At 38.2% G+C, this 16322-nt stretch overlaps 2 protein-coding genes across 3 annotated transcripts; both read right to left on the bottom strand.

Annotated features, from left to right (window-relative positions):
• Positions 1-211: 211 nt before the first annotated feature.
• LOC125475525 (aspartate aminotransferase, cytoplasmic) lies at positions 212-3418 on the bottom strand. Its single transcript, XM_048580343.1, has 12 exons — positions 3252-3418; positions 2980-3051; positions 2662-2723; positions 2456-2539; positions 2237-2336; positions 2040-2160; positions 1684-1847; positions 1439-1576; positions 1171-1292; positions 927-1021; positions 675-795; positions 212-459 (listed from the first exon to the last, which is right to left on the bottom strand). The coding sequence occupies exons 1-12, from the start codon at positions 3351-3353 to the stop codon at positions 375-377; spliced, it is 1266 nt and encodes a 421-aa protein (XP_048436300.1). The 5' UTR covers positions 3354-3418; the 3' UTR covers positions 212-374.
• Positions 3419-6238: 2820 nt separating this feature from the next.
• Positions 6239-9793, bottom strand: LOC125475524 (aspartate aminotransferase, cytoplasmic-like). Of its 2 annotated transcripts, none has more exons than XM_048580342.1 (12): positions 9504-9793; positions 9206-9277; positions 8834-8895; positions 8668-8751; positions 8456-8555; positions 8249-8372; positions 7862-8025; positions 7579-7716; positions 7253-7374; positions 7072-7166; positions 6898-6928; positions 6239-6520 (listed from the first exon to the last, which is right to left on the bottom strand). In XM_048580342.1, exons 1-12 carry the CDS (start codon positions 9570-9572, stop codon positions 6436-6438), a joined length of 1146 nt encoding a protein of 381 aa, XP_048436299.1. In that variant the 5' UTR covers positions 9573-9793; the 3' UTR covers positions 6239-6435. The 2 variants fall into 2 exon arrangements, with proteins under 2 accessions (XP_048436299.1, XP_048436298.1); XM_048580341.1 differs by having other exon boundaries at positions 6808-6928; positions 9504-9791.
• Between the last annotated feature and the right edge of the window lie 6529 nt (positions 9794-16322).

Below are 16322 nucleotides of genomic sequence, written 5' to 3'. Positions count from 1 at the left end.
TTCAAAACTACTCAATCTTCACATTTCATTTTCCGAACTACGTCTTCCCGGACTATTGAAACCCAAAAATTTCCAAAAATTATGAAACAATGGTATACGAAAGAGATGTATTTGAAGACCCAAAAACTTTTAATTTGGCATGAATACTGCTAATGAACGCAAAATTTGACATGAATGCATATAATTGTAACATGGGGAAGGTCGAAAAAAAGAACTCAAAAATCCTCCAGATTTTCTTCATTTAATCTTAGTCGGAGAAATCTTTAACCTCATCTAATAAGGTAAAACAATTATTACAACAAACCCGTACAAGGGGAAGAGTCCAATATTGGAGTCGGCTCACAAGAAGAAAATGTTGCCTTCTAAACATATGACTAGGCAGCGCGAGTAACAGCGGCATGTATTGCCTCCGTAAGATGAGGGACGGTCCTCGAGCTCAGACCCGCCATGCTAATCCTCCTGCAAAAACGAAGAACAAAGTTGATCGCCTCATTCTGCAAATGCTCACTCTATTTGCGTCAAGACGTGTGTTTGGATATTAATATTCGCTAAGGAGTCTGCTATGAAATTTGTATCCTTGATGTAGTTAATGATAACAGACGGACAAATCCTTGACGTACAGAAGATTAGGCTTCGTTAAATAAAAGAACTCATGATTAATGCTGATTGATTACCCGTCAGATGTCATGTAAATATGGTACTCTTTGGTCATGAAAGCAACTTGCTCGGAGTTCAATCCGGTGAAGGTAAACATTCCGATTTGCTTGATGATGTGGCTCCAGTCACCAGGTGTGCCTGTGGAATATAAAACTCAGCAAGGTGAAATAACTATGCAAACGGCCACGGGAATTCATAAAAGTTATGTTTGTATTTCTTCACCATTGGTACTTTTAGTTACTGTCATATACCCATATGGAAATACTCACCCTTGGCACGCAAGGATTCAAAAAGTTGATGACGCATGCTGATGATACGATCAGCCATTTCCTTCAACTCAATTGTCCACTCATTGAACAAATCCCTGACCACAGAAGAATTAAGTGATAAGGTAACTAGAAATCACATAGGGAAGGAAAAACTATTTTCGGGTCGGAGTTCAATAAGCAGCTGATGATACATCAAGTCAATTATTGTCATTTTGCACGTATATGAACAAGATTCAAAGAGTACCTATCCTTGAGGATAGTCGCTACAATAGATGCACCATGAATGGGTGGGTTCGAGTACATGGGCCTGATCACAAGCTTCAGTTGGCTCTCAACCTTGCTTGCAACATCAGCATTCTTGCAGACCTATGTTCAAGTAGAATTTTCAACAACCAATATAATCAAGAACAATTTAAGATGTATGGCAAGTATGGAGTTTTTTTGTATTAAATTTTAGTGGGATGCATCAAAATAAGGGAACTTGCAACTGAAAGTTATGGAATGAGTCTTACAATGCTTAGGGCTCCAACACGTTCGCCATACAGACCCATGTTTTTTGCATAACTTTGAGCAATAAGGCACTCTCCACCATCAGCAGCAAACCTACGAACAGACTGTGCATCTCCATCCAAACTTCCACTAGCAAAACCCTACAAATACAAGAAAACAGTTCACCATGAGAAGTTGGAATAGCATGATGTTAAACAGAAAGAAGAAACTAGAGTGTAGAGAAATTGGAACTCTACATGCGGTCTACCTGATAAGCACTGTCGAAGAAAGGTAATAATTCTCTTGATCTCACGAGCTGTCTGATCTGCTCCCACTGCTCAAGAGTTGGATCAACACCGGTGGGGTTATGAGCACATGCATGGAGAAGTACAATTGCTCCAGCTGGGGCAGAACTGAGGTCTTCTAAGAGGCCTGTTAATGAAATGAAAAGAGCATTAAAACAGAACGAAGAATAGACACGTTATAAGGCCTGTTGCCATTTACCCCATGAGGGAAGAACTATTAGTAAATTAAAAAATAATGTCAGAAGATGAAATAGTTGGGGGAAAGAAATTCAACCGTGATAGAAATAATAAGAAACTATGAACAATTCTAGTTCTAAACCTTGGAAGTTGAGACCACGAGTTGCTGGATCATAATACCGGTAACTTTTCACAGTCAACCCTGAGAGAGTGAAAACTTTTGTGTGGTTTCCCCATGTCGGCTGGGGTATGTATATTGTGCGCTGCAGTAAAATAGATGAGGTTAAGTTCGCTGAACTATTATCTACACAACAGTAGAAACAAGAGACGATCACTTACTTCATGATAATGCTTTGCCAAAAATTCACCTCCAACTCTCAATGAGCCAGTTCCCGACAGACATTGAACAGTAGTAATCCGGTTCTCTTGAATAGCAGGGCTGTAACAAGCAAGTAAATTCTATGCTTGAAAGCCGGTAAAACAACTGATAAATCCACCTCCGAACAGAACATAATAAAGCAAAAAGGATAGGATAAGACATCAATTAGTCTTTTATACCTGTCAGCACCAAGAATCAGCCTAGCGCTCAGCTTATTGAAATCTGCCAGTCCAACGATAGGAAGGTATTCCTTAACGCGTGACCTGGATGTAATGAGGAATCAAACCATAAGTCAATGATTAACGACACAAACCAATTTAACGTCAATAATGTTAGCTTCTTAAATTAATAGCAAAATAAATATACTGACAACGATATAGCTTACATGTCATTAACGAGCAGCTGTTCAGCTTTTCTCACCACATTCAGAACAAGTGGTTTTCCCTCCTGTCATTCCACGAACACAAAGGCAGTTAAGAAATTAACAAATTCGCAAAGGACGATAACAAAACTAGTGCCACTGCCTTTGAAATAAAAATCATGCAGTCGCAAAGACGTGCATAATTTTGACAATGAAACAAACATCAGCTCATGTGTGTGAGCCGGCACTACTCGAGTCCCATACATTAGAGAACATACATTTCGCTAACAATACATACTACAGCTTTGTAATCATGTTAAATTCAGTCCAAAACAGACTCACCTCGGTTCGATAAGCACCAACACCCAAATTCAGCTTAAGAGGGCTTTGATCCTTGTTATAAGCAACAGTCACCTGTTCATATTTTCAAAATATTTGTCAGGGATCAATACGATCGATCTTCAGCTAAACATAAACACGCGCGATCAAATATGAATACTGTTCAGCTTAATCGCAACCGAAATCAAAGCTCCCGCACTACAAATGACATGAAAATATGAAATCTCGTAAACTGATTTACGCAAAGATCAAACGCTTTGAGTGAGAGAGAGTACCCCAAGGATTGGATCCTCGGGAGCGCGAACGACGTGAGCGAAGACGGAATTGGCGTGGGCGGAAGTTGGCGAGGCGGAGATGGAGTTGTTGTGAGCATCCATGGCGGAGGACGATTGATCTTCTTCGGCAGCGAGCTGTCGCACCAGAGCGTTTTGCCTCCGATCACTAATAGTAAAGGAAGTAGAAGAACTGTGGGCGCGGGCTGACGTACTGAAATGAACTGTGGGCGCATGTTAGGCAGTTCTATTCGTTCAGGAGCTTAAAATACGCCTTTTTCGTAACGCGCTGTGTAAACTGTAAAGCGTTTTGACTGTCGGGCAATCGGGCAATTGAGCTTTTTGGTATAAATATGTAAAAGTTAGAAAGATAAACTTTATTATTTATAGAAATAAAGTAGGTGTAACATATCATATTATAATTGTAACACAAGTGAATGACTAATAAAAGTAGGAGGAATAGATAGTGATGTTATTTATTCTTCCTTTCTTTCTCTTTTCTATGTTTTTGCTGTGTATTGAAAGATAATGATGTTTTTGATGTTATTTATCCAAACTAATGTATTAATTGCACATTGAAGTTTACAGCACTTTCCTTGACAATACAATTCCCATGCATTTCCAAATTCAATTTCACTTTGCATGGGCATTGAAAATGTGTGTGTTGGCATTCATAACAATGCCAATGTTTTCAACACTCCTCCTTGGATGCCCACATATCAACATCGGTTGCTTCATTAAAAACCTTGCTTGAAAAACCCAGTGGAAAAAACCACAGCGAAGGAAAAAGAGTACAACTTTTCCTGGATTGTTGATATAGTGTTAAATATGCTTATGTTGTCTCGTTAAAACCTTGATAGGAAAAATCCAGTGGGAAAAATCCTAGTCGAAGGAAAAAGAGTACAACAAGCATGTATCATGGATGCTCCCCCTGATTCCGCATTCTTCAAATTTAGCTAATTGGTAAGTCGACGTAATCCGATACTTTGCACTAACTTTTGAAACGTGCATTTTGGTAGAGATTTGGTGAACAAATCTGCCAGATTTTCATTAGAACGGATTTATCTGACTTCAATAACTTTAGCCTTCTGAAGCTCATGTGCACTGAAAAACTTCGGAGATATGTGTTTAGTTTTATCGTCCTTGATGAATCCTTCCTTCATTTGGGCAACACAGGTTGCATTATCTTCATGGATAACAGTTGGATTGTCTGTCTTTGAAGTTAGACCACATGAATTCCGAATATGATGGATCATTGATCTTAACCAAGAACATTCATGACTTGCTTCATGTAAAGCAAGTATTTCTGAATGATTTGAAGATGTAGCTACTAATGTTTGCTTTGTTGAGCGCCATGAGATTGTTGTATCTCCATTTTTGAACACATATCCAGTTTGTGAGCGAGCTTTATGCGGATCAGAGAGAAAACCAACATCTGCATATCTAACAAGGACCTGGTCATTTATGGAGTTCTTTGAGTAGAAGAGACCCATAGTCTGTTGTCACACGAAGGTATCGCAATACGTCTTTGATACCCTTCCAATGATGAATTGTTGGAGCAGAGCTATACCTTGCTAACAAGTTAACTGAAAAAGCTATATTTAGTACATTATGCTAAATACAATAAAACACCTATTGCACTCAAATATGGTACTTCTGGACCAAGGACTAGTTCATCATCTTCTTTTGGACGGAATGAATCTTTCTTTATGTCCAAAGAACGAACGACCATTGACGTACTGAGTGGATAAGCCTTGTCCATACCAAATCGTTTCAAGATTTTTTCAATGTAAGCTAATTGGTGGACCAAAATTCCATTAGCACAATGCTCAATCTACAAGCCGAGACAATATTTTGTTTTCCCAAGGTCTTTCATTTCAAATTCGCTTTTTAGATATTTAGCAATTTTATTGAGCTCTTCAAGAGTTCCAACTAGGTTCATATCATCAACATATACTGCCACTATAGCAAATCCAGAGTTGGATTTCTTAATGAACACACAAGGGCAAATGGCATTGTTGATATACCCTTCTTTGATCAAATACTCACTGAGACGATTATACCACATTCATCCAGATTGTTTCAGTCCATACAATGATCGCCTTAATTTGATTGAAAGCATACCTCATGGTTTGTTAGTTGTTTCAAACAACTTTAGTCCTTCTAGGACCTTCATGTATATGTTAGTATCTAATTCTCCATATAGATACGCAATGATAACATCCATAAGTCACATGTCAAGTTTCTCTGAAACCACTAAACTTATTAAGTAACGGAACGTAATTGCGTCCATTACAGGAGAGTATGTCTCCTAATAATCAATTCCAGGTCTTTGCGAAAAGCCTTGTGCAACGACTCGTGCTTTATATCTTGCAATCTCATTTTTCTCATTGCGTTTCCTTGTGAATACCCATTTGTAACCCACAGGGTTTACACCAAGCAGGGTTTGGACTACTGGTCCAAAAACATTTCGCATTTCCAAGGAATTTAATTTTGTCTAGATTGCATATTTCCACTTAGACCAATCTTGTCTCTGTTTACATTCATCAATAGATCGGGGCTCAATATCATCACTTAATACTGGTGAGAATTGCAGAATCCCTTGAACCATCGAGTCTTTGAACTAAACATAAAGAAATCCAAAGTTTTAGCAAAATGTGGGAAAATCTAATTTCTTTACCGCGGGAATTGTTACCTCAGGAACCTGAGGAATGTTTGCACATGCAAAACCACCATCTTGCGCCATAATCTCCGCCAAGAGAGTGGCAGAGCTAGGAAATCCTCCGTACAGTTATGGAGCTGAATGGCAGGGGAACTGGGCTGAGATCTAGAGTTTCGGACAAGCGGTTGTTGGGTTTTAACGGTAAAAGCCTGTACCATTTCAGCGACAGAAGTGTTAGTTTCGTGTTTACGAGTTTTAGGATCTAACGAGAGTGAACTAATGGCATTGCCAAGTTTAGATAAAACGACAATGCGTTATCAGATGATGGCCGACAATAATGTGCCTAATCAATTGAGAAATCATTGGCTCAACGCCAATTAGTAGACGGACATAAATGTCATTGACAATTATTCATTCCTTCACATTTTCTATTTTTAATACCAATGGAAAATAATTCATTTCTAGTGTGGCCCTTGGATTACAAAGGAATTTCAATTTGGCCCTCTTATGCACTTCAACATTGGCTTAGACAGCAGTGGTTACAGCCGCATGTATTGCATCTGCAAGATGAGGAACTGTCTTAGGACCAAGACCTGCCATGTTAATCCTCCTGCACAGTAACAACAAGAGTGAGTAAATTATGTTGTATCATCATGCCGTAAAACTGTGCCCCAAAGTAAAATTATGTGTTCGGTCTATGAAAGTTCCGGTGGAAGACTTGACGTGCACTGACAAATCATGCTCCGGACCCTAGCATTGCATATTTAAACTGGATTGCATAAGAGAGTACATTTCTTGTCTGCGTAATCCATACCCGAAACAAAAAATGCAACTACGTATGCGGAAATGCACATGCATTGGGGGAAAAAGCTAAGTTTGTAGTGTGTGGGGTGTTACCCATCAGATGGCAAGTAGATGTGGTACTCTTTTGTAATGAAGGCAACTTGTTCAGGGCTCAATCCTGAGAAAGTAAACATCCCCACTTGCCTGATTATGTGACTCCAGTCACCGGGAGTACCTGCCAAATCATAACCGAGAGCTTGAAAAAATGACTCGAACCAACGGAGGCAAAAGGGTATCTATAGGCGACTAATCACGCTTTTAGTCATGTTAATCCTTCTGCCAGTAAAATACATTCCACAGAGAGAGAGATTGCAGTGCCTTTGTCACGCAGCGCATTGAATAGGTGTTGGCGCATGCTCATAAGGCGGTCAGCCATTGCCTTCACTTCAATACTCCATTCATTGTACATATCCCTGCAAACAGAGGCAGACACATGTTCCTGATTCCAGTGCTCTCAGTTACACTGCACGAAGGCAGACACATTCGTATTATCAAATACCTGTCCTTTAGGATAGCAGCCACTATGGCTGCCCCATGAATGGGTGGGTTAGAATACATGGGCCTGATCACGAGTTTCAGCTGGCTTTCGACGTTGCTAGCCACTTCTGCTGTCTTGCAAACCTATCAAACAAAAAGCTTTATGATTTCTAATTTCAGGAAAATCCGTTGAAGCCGATATGTGCAGAAAATAGAAGAAAGAGTGAGTATAAATACATGAACTACTATAAAAACAAGATTTTTCAGATGTCTATACAAGCAAGCATCAGTAGGTTCTTTTTATGTTAAGTTTTTGGGCTTTCAGTGTAGGAAAAATTGGTGTCTTACAATGCTGAGTGCCCCAACACGTTCTCCGTAAAGTCCCATATTCTTTGAATATGACTGGGCTATAAGGCATTCACCACCATCAGCAACAAAAAGGCGAATAGATTGCGCATCCTCTTCCAGATTTCCACTGACAAAACCCTACATAGAGACCCTAGATGAAGGTATGTAAAGAAACTTGCACCTATTTCTCAGGTGCAAGAACCCGCAGGCTTCAACGCTTGGGGGATCCTAGCAAACTGAAAAATGCAAGGTGTTCTCGACCTTTAATGAAACAGTACCTTACCTGATAAGCACAGTCAAAAAACGGTAACAACCCTTTTGATCTGATCAACTGTCTTATCTGCTTCCACTGTGACATAGTTGGGTCAACACCAGTGGGGTTTTGCGCACATGCTTGGAGAAGCACGATAGCTCCTGTTGGGGAAGATCGAAGATCTTCCAGCATGCCTGTCATTCACCAAAATTGAAAAATGAAAGAACATTCAAGCATTGTAACGGTTGGAAAACTGTGGATAGAATATTAGGCGCAAACAAATTATAGATTTTAATCAAATATTTTCACAACAGCTCTTATTGATCTTCTGACAGAAATAATAGATGAATCTACAGAATACACAATCTACGGTGTAAGGGAGGAATGCGAAGGTAGCATTTATACTCAGAAAATTACCTTGAAAGTCCAGTCCACGCGTTCCTGGGTCATAGTAACGGTAAGTCTTAATAGCTATCCCTGCCGCGGAGAAAAAATTTGGGTGGTTTCCATATGTTTGCTGGGACATGTACACAATATGATGCTGAGAAAGGTACATAATCAGTCCATGTCACACGAATCCATTAGCACACGAAAATGCTAAAGACAAAAGGATAAGTGCTTTACTTGACCGTAATGCTTTGCTAAAAAATCAGCTCCAATCCTTATTGAACCGCTACCAGACAAGCACTGGGCAGTAGTCACTCTATTCTCCTTTATAGCAGGGCTGATTCCATAAAAATTGAAATGCGCAATCAGCAAAAGAAACCCGTATTGTATCCATATGGTGCAAAGTTCGTTAACATGGTATAATGTGGATTAGGCCGGGACTCCAATACCTGTCAGCACCCAAAACGAGTGCAGCGCTCAATCTGTTGAAATCTGGCATTCCAGTAATAGGAAGATACTCCTTAAAACTGGACCTGAAAATCATCCAAACCGGAGTATAATCGCTACTCGAAGCAAATTACAATTGCAAGAACAACGAGACACCTTACAACTTACAAGTCATTGACTAGTAACCGCTCCGCTCGACTAACCACATCTAAAAGGACAGGTCTCCCATCCTGTTGTTGCATAAACATTAAGTAAGAACAAGGATGTATTAACTGTTAACAACTTTGTCAAGGTCCTCAAGGACATTGTTTCGCAATATAATCCAAGTAAGCCTGATGGGTCCAGTCAGCAAGAAATTCAACAAGCTAAAAGATAGTTGTGAGTGTAAGTTCTGTTAAGCTAAGATTAGTTAGTCACTAATCACAATTAAATGGATCACAAGTATTTTCACAAACAGTAATCGATTGTTTGAAGTGGTAAAATTGCGCCGAAAAAATTGAAAATCGCAAGAATTTTGAAGTGAAAAATACGAAAACACACCTCAGTCCTGTAAACACCAATGCCCAAATTCAGCTTCTGAGGACTTGAGTCTTTGCCATAAGCAGCCTGCATCTGTTTTTCTCAAAACAAAAAGAAACAAAAGATTCTTTAAAACTCTCTACTTCTTGACAAGACGATATTCTATTTTAAACTACTCTAACTTAAGAGGATGGCAGGGGAAGAAGGCGGCCATGCTGTCCTGATCAACTGGCCTAACCCGCGAATTCATGTTTTCATATAAACTAAACACAAAAGAATCGAAGTTTAAAGCAAAAATGTGGTAATCAATTTATTTTACCGCGTAAAGTGGGACTTCAGGGACCTGAGGGACGTGGGAGAATACGGAACCGCCGGCTTGGGACTCCATGAATGCTGCTGAGAGAGTGGTGGAGCAGGCTGGTTGTGGTGGAGCTGAGCTTATGAGTTTCGGACAAGTGTTTGTTGGGTTCCTACGGTGAAGGTTTTTGTTATTTCGGGGACTCACCAACACCTGAACTAAACGGCATTGGCAAGTTTAGATAACCGACAATGCGCATTATCAGAATCAGATAGTGGCCTCCCATGATAGGGAAACGACAGTAGACTTGACGGTGGCCTTCACTTTGAGTGTGATTTTCTCAATGGCCATAATATCTATACCAAGGTGGCACAATAAATGAGTATGAAACTCTGAACTCATCATTTAGGTCGGAATTTACGACTTCTCATTTATTATTATAAGTAAAGAAGAATATAATACTAAGTGGCAGCGTGATTGAAAATTTAAAAATTTTCACAGTGATTGAAATTTTGAAAATCTACTTATCTTGTCTTAACTAGCTGTATTTGTGATCTCTCTTGATTGTCACTAATGTTGTATGCGAGGAAAGTGAGAAAATTTATACAAAAAATTCTTATGACAACACACGAACATTTGGATTTTGAGGCAAAAAAGTTAATGGGTTCTTACCCGCTACAATCTTTTGACCCAAACATTTGATTTGAGTCCAGGAATTTGAGTTTTGGATTGGAGACGACCTTGGTCTTGGGCATTTTGATTTGCAAATCCCCATAGGTTTCATGATTGCTTTGAGTGACTGCTTGCTCATGCAGTCTTCATGTTTCACTTGTGCAAGGACTGACTAGGAAGCTTTTGGAATTTGGAATTAATACAAAGATATTGATACAAACGACTTGTATTCAAGTAATTAAATGTGTCTACTCATGCACGTCATTTTGATATGTTTAAATTTCTTTTTCAATACAAGTAGTGGATTATCATGGTGGTTAGGACATTTTTCTTTAACCCACTGCGTTTGAGGTTTAAACCCTCTCCCTTTTCCATAATGTAAATTTAGTATAGAATATTACTTGTACTAAAAAACAATTGTAACATAAGGGGGTAGAACAACCCAAAATTAACTCAATAAATTCTTACAAACAGTTCGAATCGTAGAGACTCCGACCATGTCATCAAATAAATGAGTTCAATCCATTCAAGTGGATTCTCAAAATGATGATACTCAAGATTCATATTATAACTCCAATTGGTAAAGCCGTTCGACACAATATTCTTCTCCCAATAGACAGGAATCAACTCGCAATCCACTATCCATACCGTAAATTGTTTGCGTTGATCAATAATGTTGATAAGAAGATAAAAGTTGGTATTAATTATAGTTTTAATTGAATTAACCACAATAGCTGAGTCCATCTCCACACAGAGTTGAAATACTTTTGTTTACTGTTATAGACTAAAATAAAGCCCCCAAATCTCGGCTTCAACCAATTGCCAATCACCACTGTTATCTCGTAATATTCCCCCAACACCTATATTCCCAGCAGTGCTGAGCCAAGAGCAATCCACATTAAACTTCGCCTTCCTTGCAGGAGGCGGGTCCCAAGCTAGAGACAATTGCACTATAGGTCCACTAGTGCACTATATGAGAGGCGTCAACCGATTCGTACCTAGCTTCTCTGCCCTCTTAGTTTTCATACACTTTTATCTTTTCTTATTTATTCGATCATGATTAAATCACGTTAATATTTTATATTTTTTTTTATTATCTTTATAAAAAAATCAATATAAAATGTTGACGTAGTTTAATCGTGACCGTATAAAATAGGAGGGAATGAAAATGTATGGGAACTGAGAGGGCAGAGAAGCCGGGTCCTTCGTTCACAGCCTTAACAATAATATTTTTTAGAGGTTTTTTAACCAAATAGTTCTTGATATTTGTGTAACTCATCACTTTGGTTCCTGACATTTGAAATCAATATATGTAGTCCTTGAGTTTATCCACCATCAATCATTTTGGCCCTTACTTGAAAAATTATGTTAAATAAAGACCAAATGACAAAAATAACCTCAATGTAATAGACAATAGGCCAAAAAGATTTGATAAAAATTGAGAGTATTTTTGTTATTTTATCTTTATTTAATGGAAATTTTTTTAGGAAGAACAAAAATGATTGATAGTAGACAAACTCATAAACCACTTCTATTGATTTCAAATCTCAGGGACCAAAGTGAGGAGTTACGCAAATCTCAAAGAGCATTTTGGCTAAAAAAATCTTTTTTAGAAGATGCGGCTTACATACCAACACGTGAAAATAAATATGCTACTTCACCCAATTTGTTCAAACCCTTGGATTTCAAATCAGACAAGGATTGTCTACCCTCCCACTTCCCGTGCCCTCCTGTTTGTGTAGTCACTGTTAAACCACGTCAACATTTTATATTACTATTCATTTTTGTCTTATTATCTTTATTTAAATATATATATATATATATATATATAATATTGACGTAGCTTAACCGTGATCACACAAAACAGAAAGACACTGAAAGTGAGAGGGCAGACAATCCTTATCCTTCCAAATCAACCCTAAAACACAGTTCCTCTCTCAACACGACAGAGACATCAACAGAAAGTAAACAAATGAACTGTTGGAACTGTGTTTTCTGTGGGACTTGGAGTCCCACATCGCCCAAACATGTTTCTCATTAAGTCTTTATAAGTGAGTTCACTCACTTATAGTTTGAAAAGAATTGGGCCAAAGCCATGGATCTTGGGCCTTAGAATTGGAGAGTTTGGGTGTATATATTAAATGTCAAAGATGGGCCTTGGGCCTTGGGGCTCTTGGGCTCGGATGGACGAAAAACACAAGTTACGTTTTTTATTTTTTTGGATTCGGTTTTTGACAGTTATGATCAGTTTTTGTGAAAGGTTGCATTCAGTTTTCTTTTTACAAAAACTTGATAAGAATGAACGGTTGGAGAAGTTCAACTGATGCCATTATATATATGGCAATAAAACTCAGAAACCAGAATTAAGTTTTCCAGATTCATTCCTTCATATTTCGCTGAGAACCACACAACCAATTCGCAAAGAATCCAAGTTCGAGTGCAAGAACTTGGATTAGATAGTTGTATCCTGCAAGATAGACGTCCAACGAACTGCTGCACAAGTGTAGGGACGAGTTTCTGTCTTAGGAGATTGCTCTGCAAGCCTCTATCGTCAAAGAACAAGTCAGTGATTTGAGTTTCTATATATAATTACACTAAGTGTTTATGTTTAATATATATTGTGTTTGTTGTTGAGTTTTACCATTTGTAATAAAACTGTGCAAATTGTTGTATAATATATGCTTAACGTTTGATTGGTTTTAACAATCTAAGACAGAAACTATGGATCAATCAAATGTTGGTGTTGTCAAGCAACATGTTGAGAAACCTGAGAAGTTCAAGGGAGTTGATTTCAAACGTTGGCAACAGAAGATGTTGTTCTACTTAACAACTCTGAACTTGAGTCATGTGATTACTTCTGAGTCCCCCAAAGCACCAGAAGAGGGAGACATTCCTGCCGAAATTCTGCAGGCTATAGAAGCCTGGACTCACAGTGAATTTCTATGCAGGAACTACATTCTGAATGCTCTAGATGACTCTCTGTATGATGTTTATTCATCATATAAGACAGCGAAAGATCTGTGGGAGTCTCTGGATAAGAAGTACAAGTCTGAAGTGGCAAGTTCCAAGAAGTTTGTAATTGGAAAATTTCTGAATTACAAGATGAGTGACAACAAGTCTGTTGTCAAGCAAGTTGAAGAACTCCAAGTGATTGTCCATGAGTTAGATGAAGAAAATCTTGGTCTGAAAGAAGGCTTTGTGGTTGGCTCTATCATAGAGAAACTGCCTTCGAATTGGAAGGACTTCAAGATTTATCTGAAGCATCTAACTGAAGACATGAACATGGATCAGTTGATTCTCAAACTGCGTGTGGAGGAGGATCATCGAAAAAATGAGAAGTATGATGTCTCATCGCTGGAGGCAAAGGCCAATGTTGTGGAAGGAGGTGACTCACACAAGGCAAGGCACCATCAGAAAAACAAAGGCAAGGATGCTGCAAAGAAAGCAATGACTGCTGTGAAAGGGAAAACCTTCAAGAAAATCAAAGGAGGTTGCTGGGTTTGTGGAAAGACAGGTCATAGGGCAAAGGACTGCCGCCATAAGAAGGATCAGAATTCTGGAAGTTCCAATCAAGCAAATGTTGCAGAAGACACATTTGTTGCTGTTGTCTCTGAAGTCAATTTATTGACTAATTCAAATGACTGGTTTGTTGATACAGGAGCAACAAGGCATGTGTGTGCTGATCGAAATTTATTTGTTACTTACCAATCTGTTGATGGTGGAGAAAATCTGTACATGGGAAATGCAACTGCGTCTGCCGTTGCAGGGAAGGGAAAAGTGACGCTCAAACTCACTTCCGGAAAAGAGCTTTCACTTACCAATGTTCTGCATGTTCCAGATATTCGTAAGAACCTGATTTCTGGATCACTTCTGAGTAACAAAGGTTTCAAAATTGTGTTTGAATCTGATAAGTTTGTAATCACCAAAGGTGGGATGTATGTGGGAAAGGGCTACCTGGCTGAGGGGCTCTTCAAAATGAATGTACTTTCTGTTAATGCTATGAATAACAATAACAAGCCAAGTGCTTCTTCTGCTTACTTGATTGAGTCCTCTACATTATGGCATGCAAGATTAGGTCATGTTAATTTTCGTTCTCTTCAAAGAATGGTTAACTTAGGCCTATTGCCAAAATGTTCCATGAACAAAGTATCTAAATGTGAGATATGCACAGAATCTAAATATGCAAGACACTCATATAAATCAGTGGAAAAATCCAACGAAATTCTTGGTTTAATCCATAGTGATCTTTGTGATTTCAAATCCACACCAACTCGTGGAGGAAAGAACTATTATATTTCCTTCATTGATGATTGCAGCAAGTATTGTTATGTCTATTTGATTCATAGTAAAGATGAAGCTTTAAACATGTTTAAGACATTTAAAGCCGAAGTCGAAAATCAACTAGACAAAAGAATAAAGGTCTTAAGATCGGATAGAGGTGGTGAATACGAATCTAAAGACTTTGCAGAATTTTGTTCAACACATGGAATAATACATCAAACAACAGCACCATATACTCCTCAACAAAATGGAGTGGCTGAACGGAAAAATCGTACATTGAAGGATATGATTAATTCCATGTTGAACAGTTCTGGTGCACCACATAATTTATGGGGTGAGGCACTCCTTGCTGCAAATACGATTTTGAACCGAATTCCACATAAGAAGACTAATCAATCTCCTTATGAAATCTGGAAAGGTAGGTTACCTACATATAAAACCTTGAAAGTGTGGGGTTGTCTTGCAAAAGTTCAAGTGCCTCTTCCGAAGAGACAAAAACTTGGACCAAAAACAGTGGATTGTATCTTTATTGGTCATGCCTATAATAGTTCGGCATATAGATTTTTGGTTCATAAATCTGAAATTGCAGACATTCATATAAACACTATACTTGAATCTGCAGAAGTTGAGTTCTTTGAGGAAATTTTTCCTTACAAAGATAGGTCATATGTTTTGAACAAAAGAGTACATGAGGTTACTACAAGAAATGATGACGATAATCATGCCTCAACTTCGAGAGTTCAAATCCAAGATTTGGAACCACGAAAGAGTAAAAGAGCAAAAATTGCAAAGGATTTTGGTCCTGATTTCCTCACTTTTGTGACTGAAGAAGAGCCTCAAACTTATAAGGCTGCATTAGAATCGTCTGAAGCACCTTATTGGAAAGAAGCTATTCAAAGTGAAATAGAATCCATCATGCAAAATAATACATGGGAATTGGTTAATTTGCCTCCTGGAAATAAACCAATAGGACACAAATGGATTTTCAAGAGGAAATTGAGACCGGATGGTACCATAGACAAGTATAAGGCTCGTTTAGTTGCCAAAGGGTATCGTCAAAAAGAAGGACTTGACTATTTTGACACTTATTCACCAGTAGCTAGAATAACATCTATAAGGTTATTAATAGCTATAGCGTCTGTGTACAATCTTGAGATACATCAAATGGATGTCAAGACTGCATTTCTAAATGGTGAATTAGACGAAGAAATATATATGGATCAACCTGAAGGTTTCATTGTCAAGGGTCAAGAAAAGAAAGTTTGTAAGTTGATTAAATCATTATATGGACTCAAACAAGCGCCTAAGCAATGGCATGAAAAATTTGATCATAATATGATTACGAATGGATTTGTAATCAATGAAAGTGATAAATGCATTTATGTTAAGAAAACGAAAAATGCTTGTGTTATTGTATGTCTATATGTTGATGACATGCTTATAATGGGAACAAACAAAGATGTGATTAACTCCACAAAGAAAATGCTAAATTCCAGTTTTGACATGAAAGATATGGGATTAGCTGATGTGATTCTTGGAGTTCGAATTCTAAGGAATCCAGATGGATATGTCCTAACTCAATCACATTATGTGGAAAAGGTTCTAAGAAGGTTTGGACATTATGATTGTAAACCTGCAGTAACTCCTTTTGATCCCATTCATAAACTTACTAAAAACGAAGAAGATAGCGTATCTCAATTGGAGTATACCCAAGTTATAGGTTGCTTGATGTACATTATGAATTGTACAAGACCTGATCTTGCTTATTCAATAAGCCGACTAAGTAGGTATTCAAGTAATCCTGGAAGAGATCATTGGAATGCTTTAATAAGGGTATTAAGATATTTAAAGCATACACTAAACTATGGTTTGCATTACACTCAATAT

Source organism: the organism of the source record quoted next, unplaced genomic scaffold (genome assembly GCF_019419815.1).
Source record: "Pyrus x bretschneideri cultivar Hongxiangsu unplaced genomic scaffold, Pyrus_bretschneideri_v1 Contig15, whole genome shotgun sequence".
Classification (NCBI taxonomy): domain Eukaryota; kingdom Viridiplantae; phylum Streptophyta; class Magnoliopsida; order Rosales; family Rosaceae; genus Pyrus; species Pyrus x bretschneideri.
This window is presented reverse-complemented; position numbering and strand designations above follow the sequence as displayed.

Excerpts from the sequence above, each read along its gene's own strand:
- LOC125475524 (XM_048580341.1), bottom strand. The coding sequence starts at position 9,572 with ATGGAGTCCCAAGCCGGCGGTTCCGTATTCTCCCACGTCCCTCAGGTC. Across the intron at positions 8,752-8,833 it reads CGGTTACTAGTCAATGACTT|GTCCAGTTTTAAGGAGTATC; the intron begins GTAAGTTGTAAG and ends GATGATTTTCAG. Across the intron at positions 6,929-7,071 it reads CAATGCGCTGCGTGACAAAG|GTACTCCCGGTGACTGGAGT; the intron begins GCACTGCAATCT and ends ATGATTTGGCAG.
- LOC125475525 (XM_048580343.1), bottom strand. The coding sequence starts at position 3,353 with ATGGATGCTCACAACAACTCCATCTCCGCCTCGCCAACTTCCGCCCAC. Across the intron at positions 2,724-2,979 it reads TTGGTGCTTATCGAACCGAG|GAGGGAAAACCACTTGTTCT; the intron begins GTGAGTCTGTTT and ends GTGGAATGACAG. Across the intron at positions 1,577-1,683 it reads TCTTCGACAGTGCTTATCAG|GGTTTTGCTAGTGGAAGTTT; the intron begins GTAGACCGCATG and ends TTGTATTTGTAG.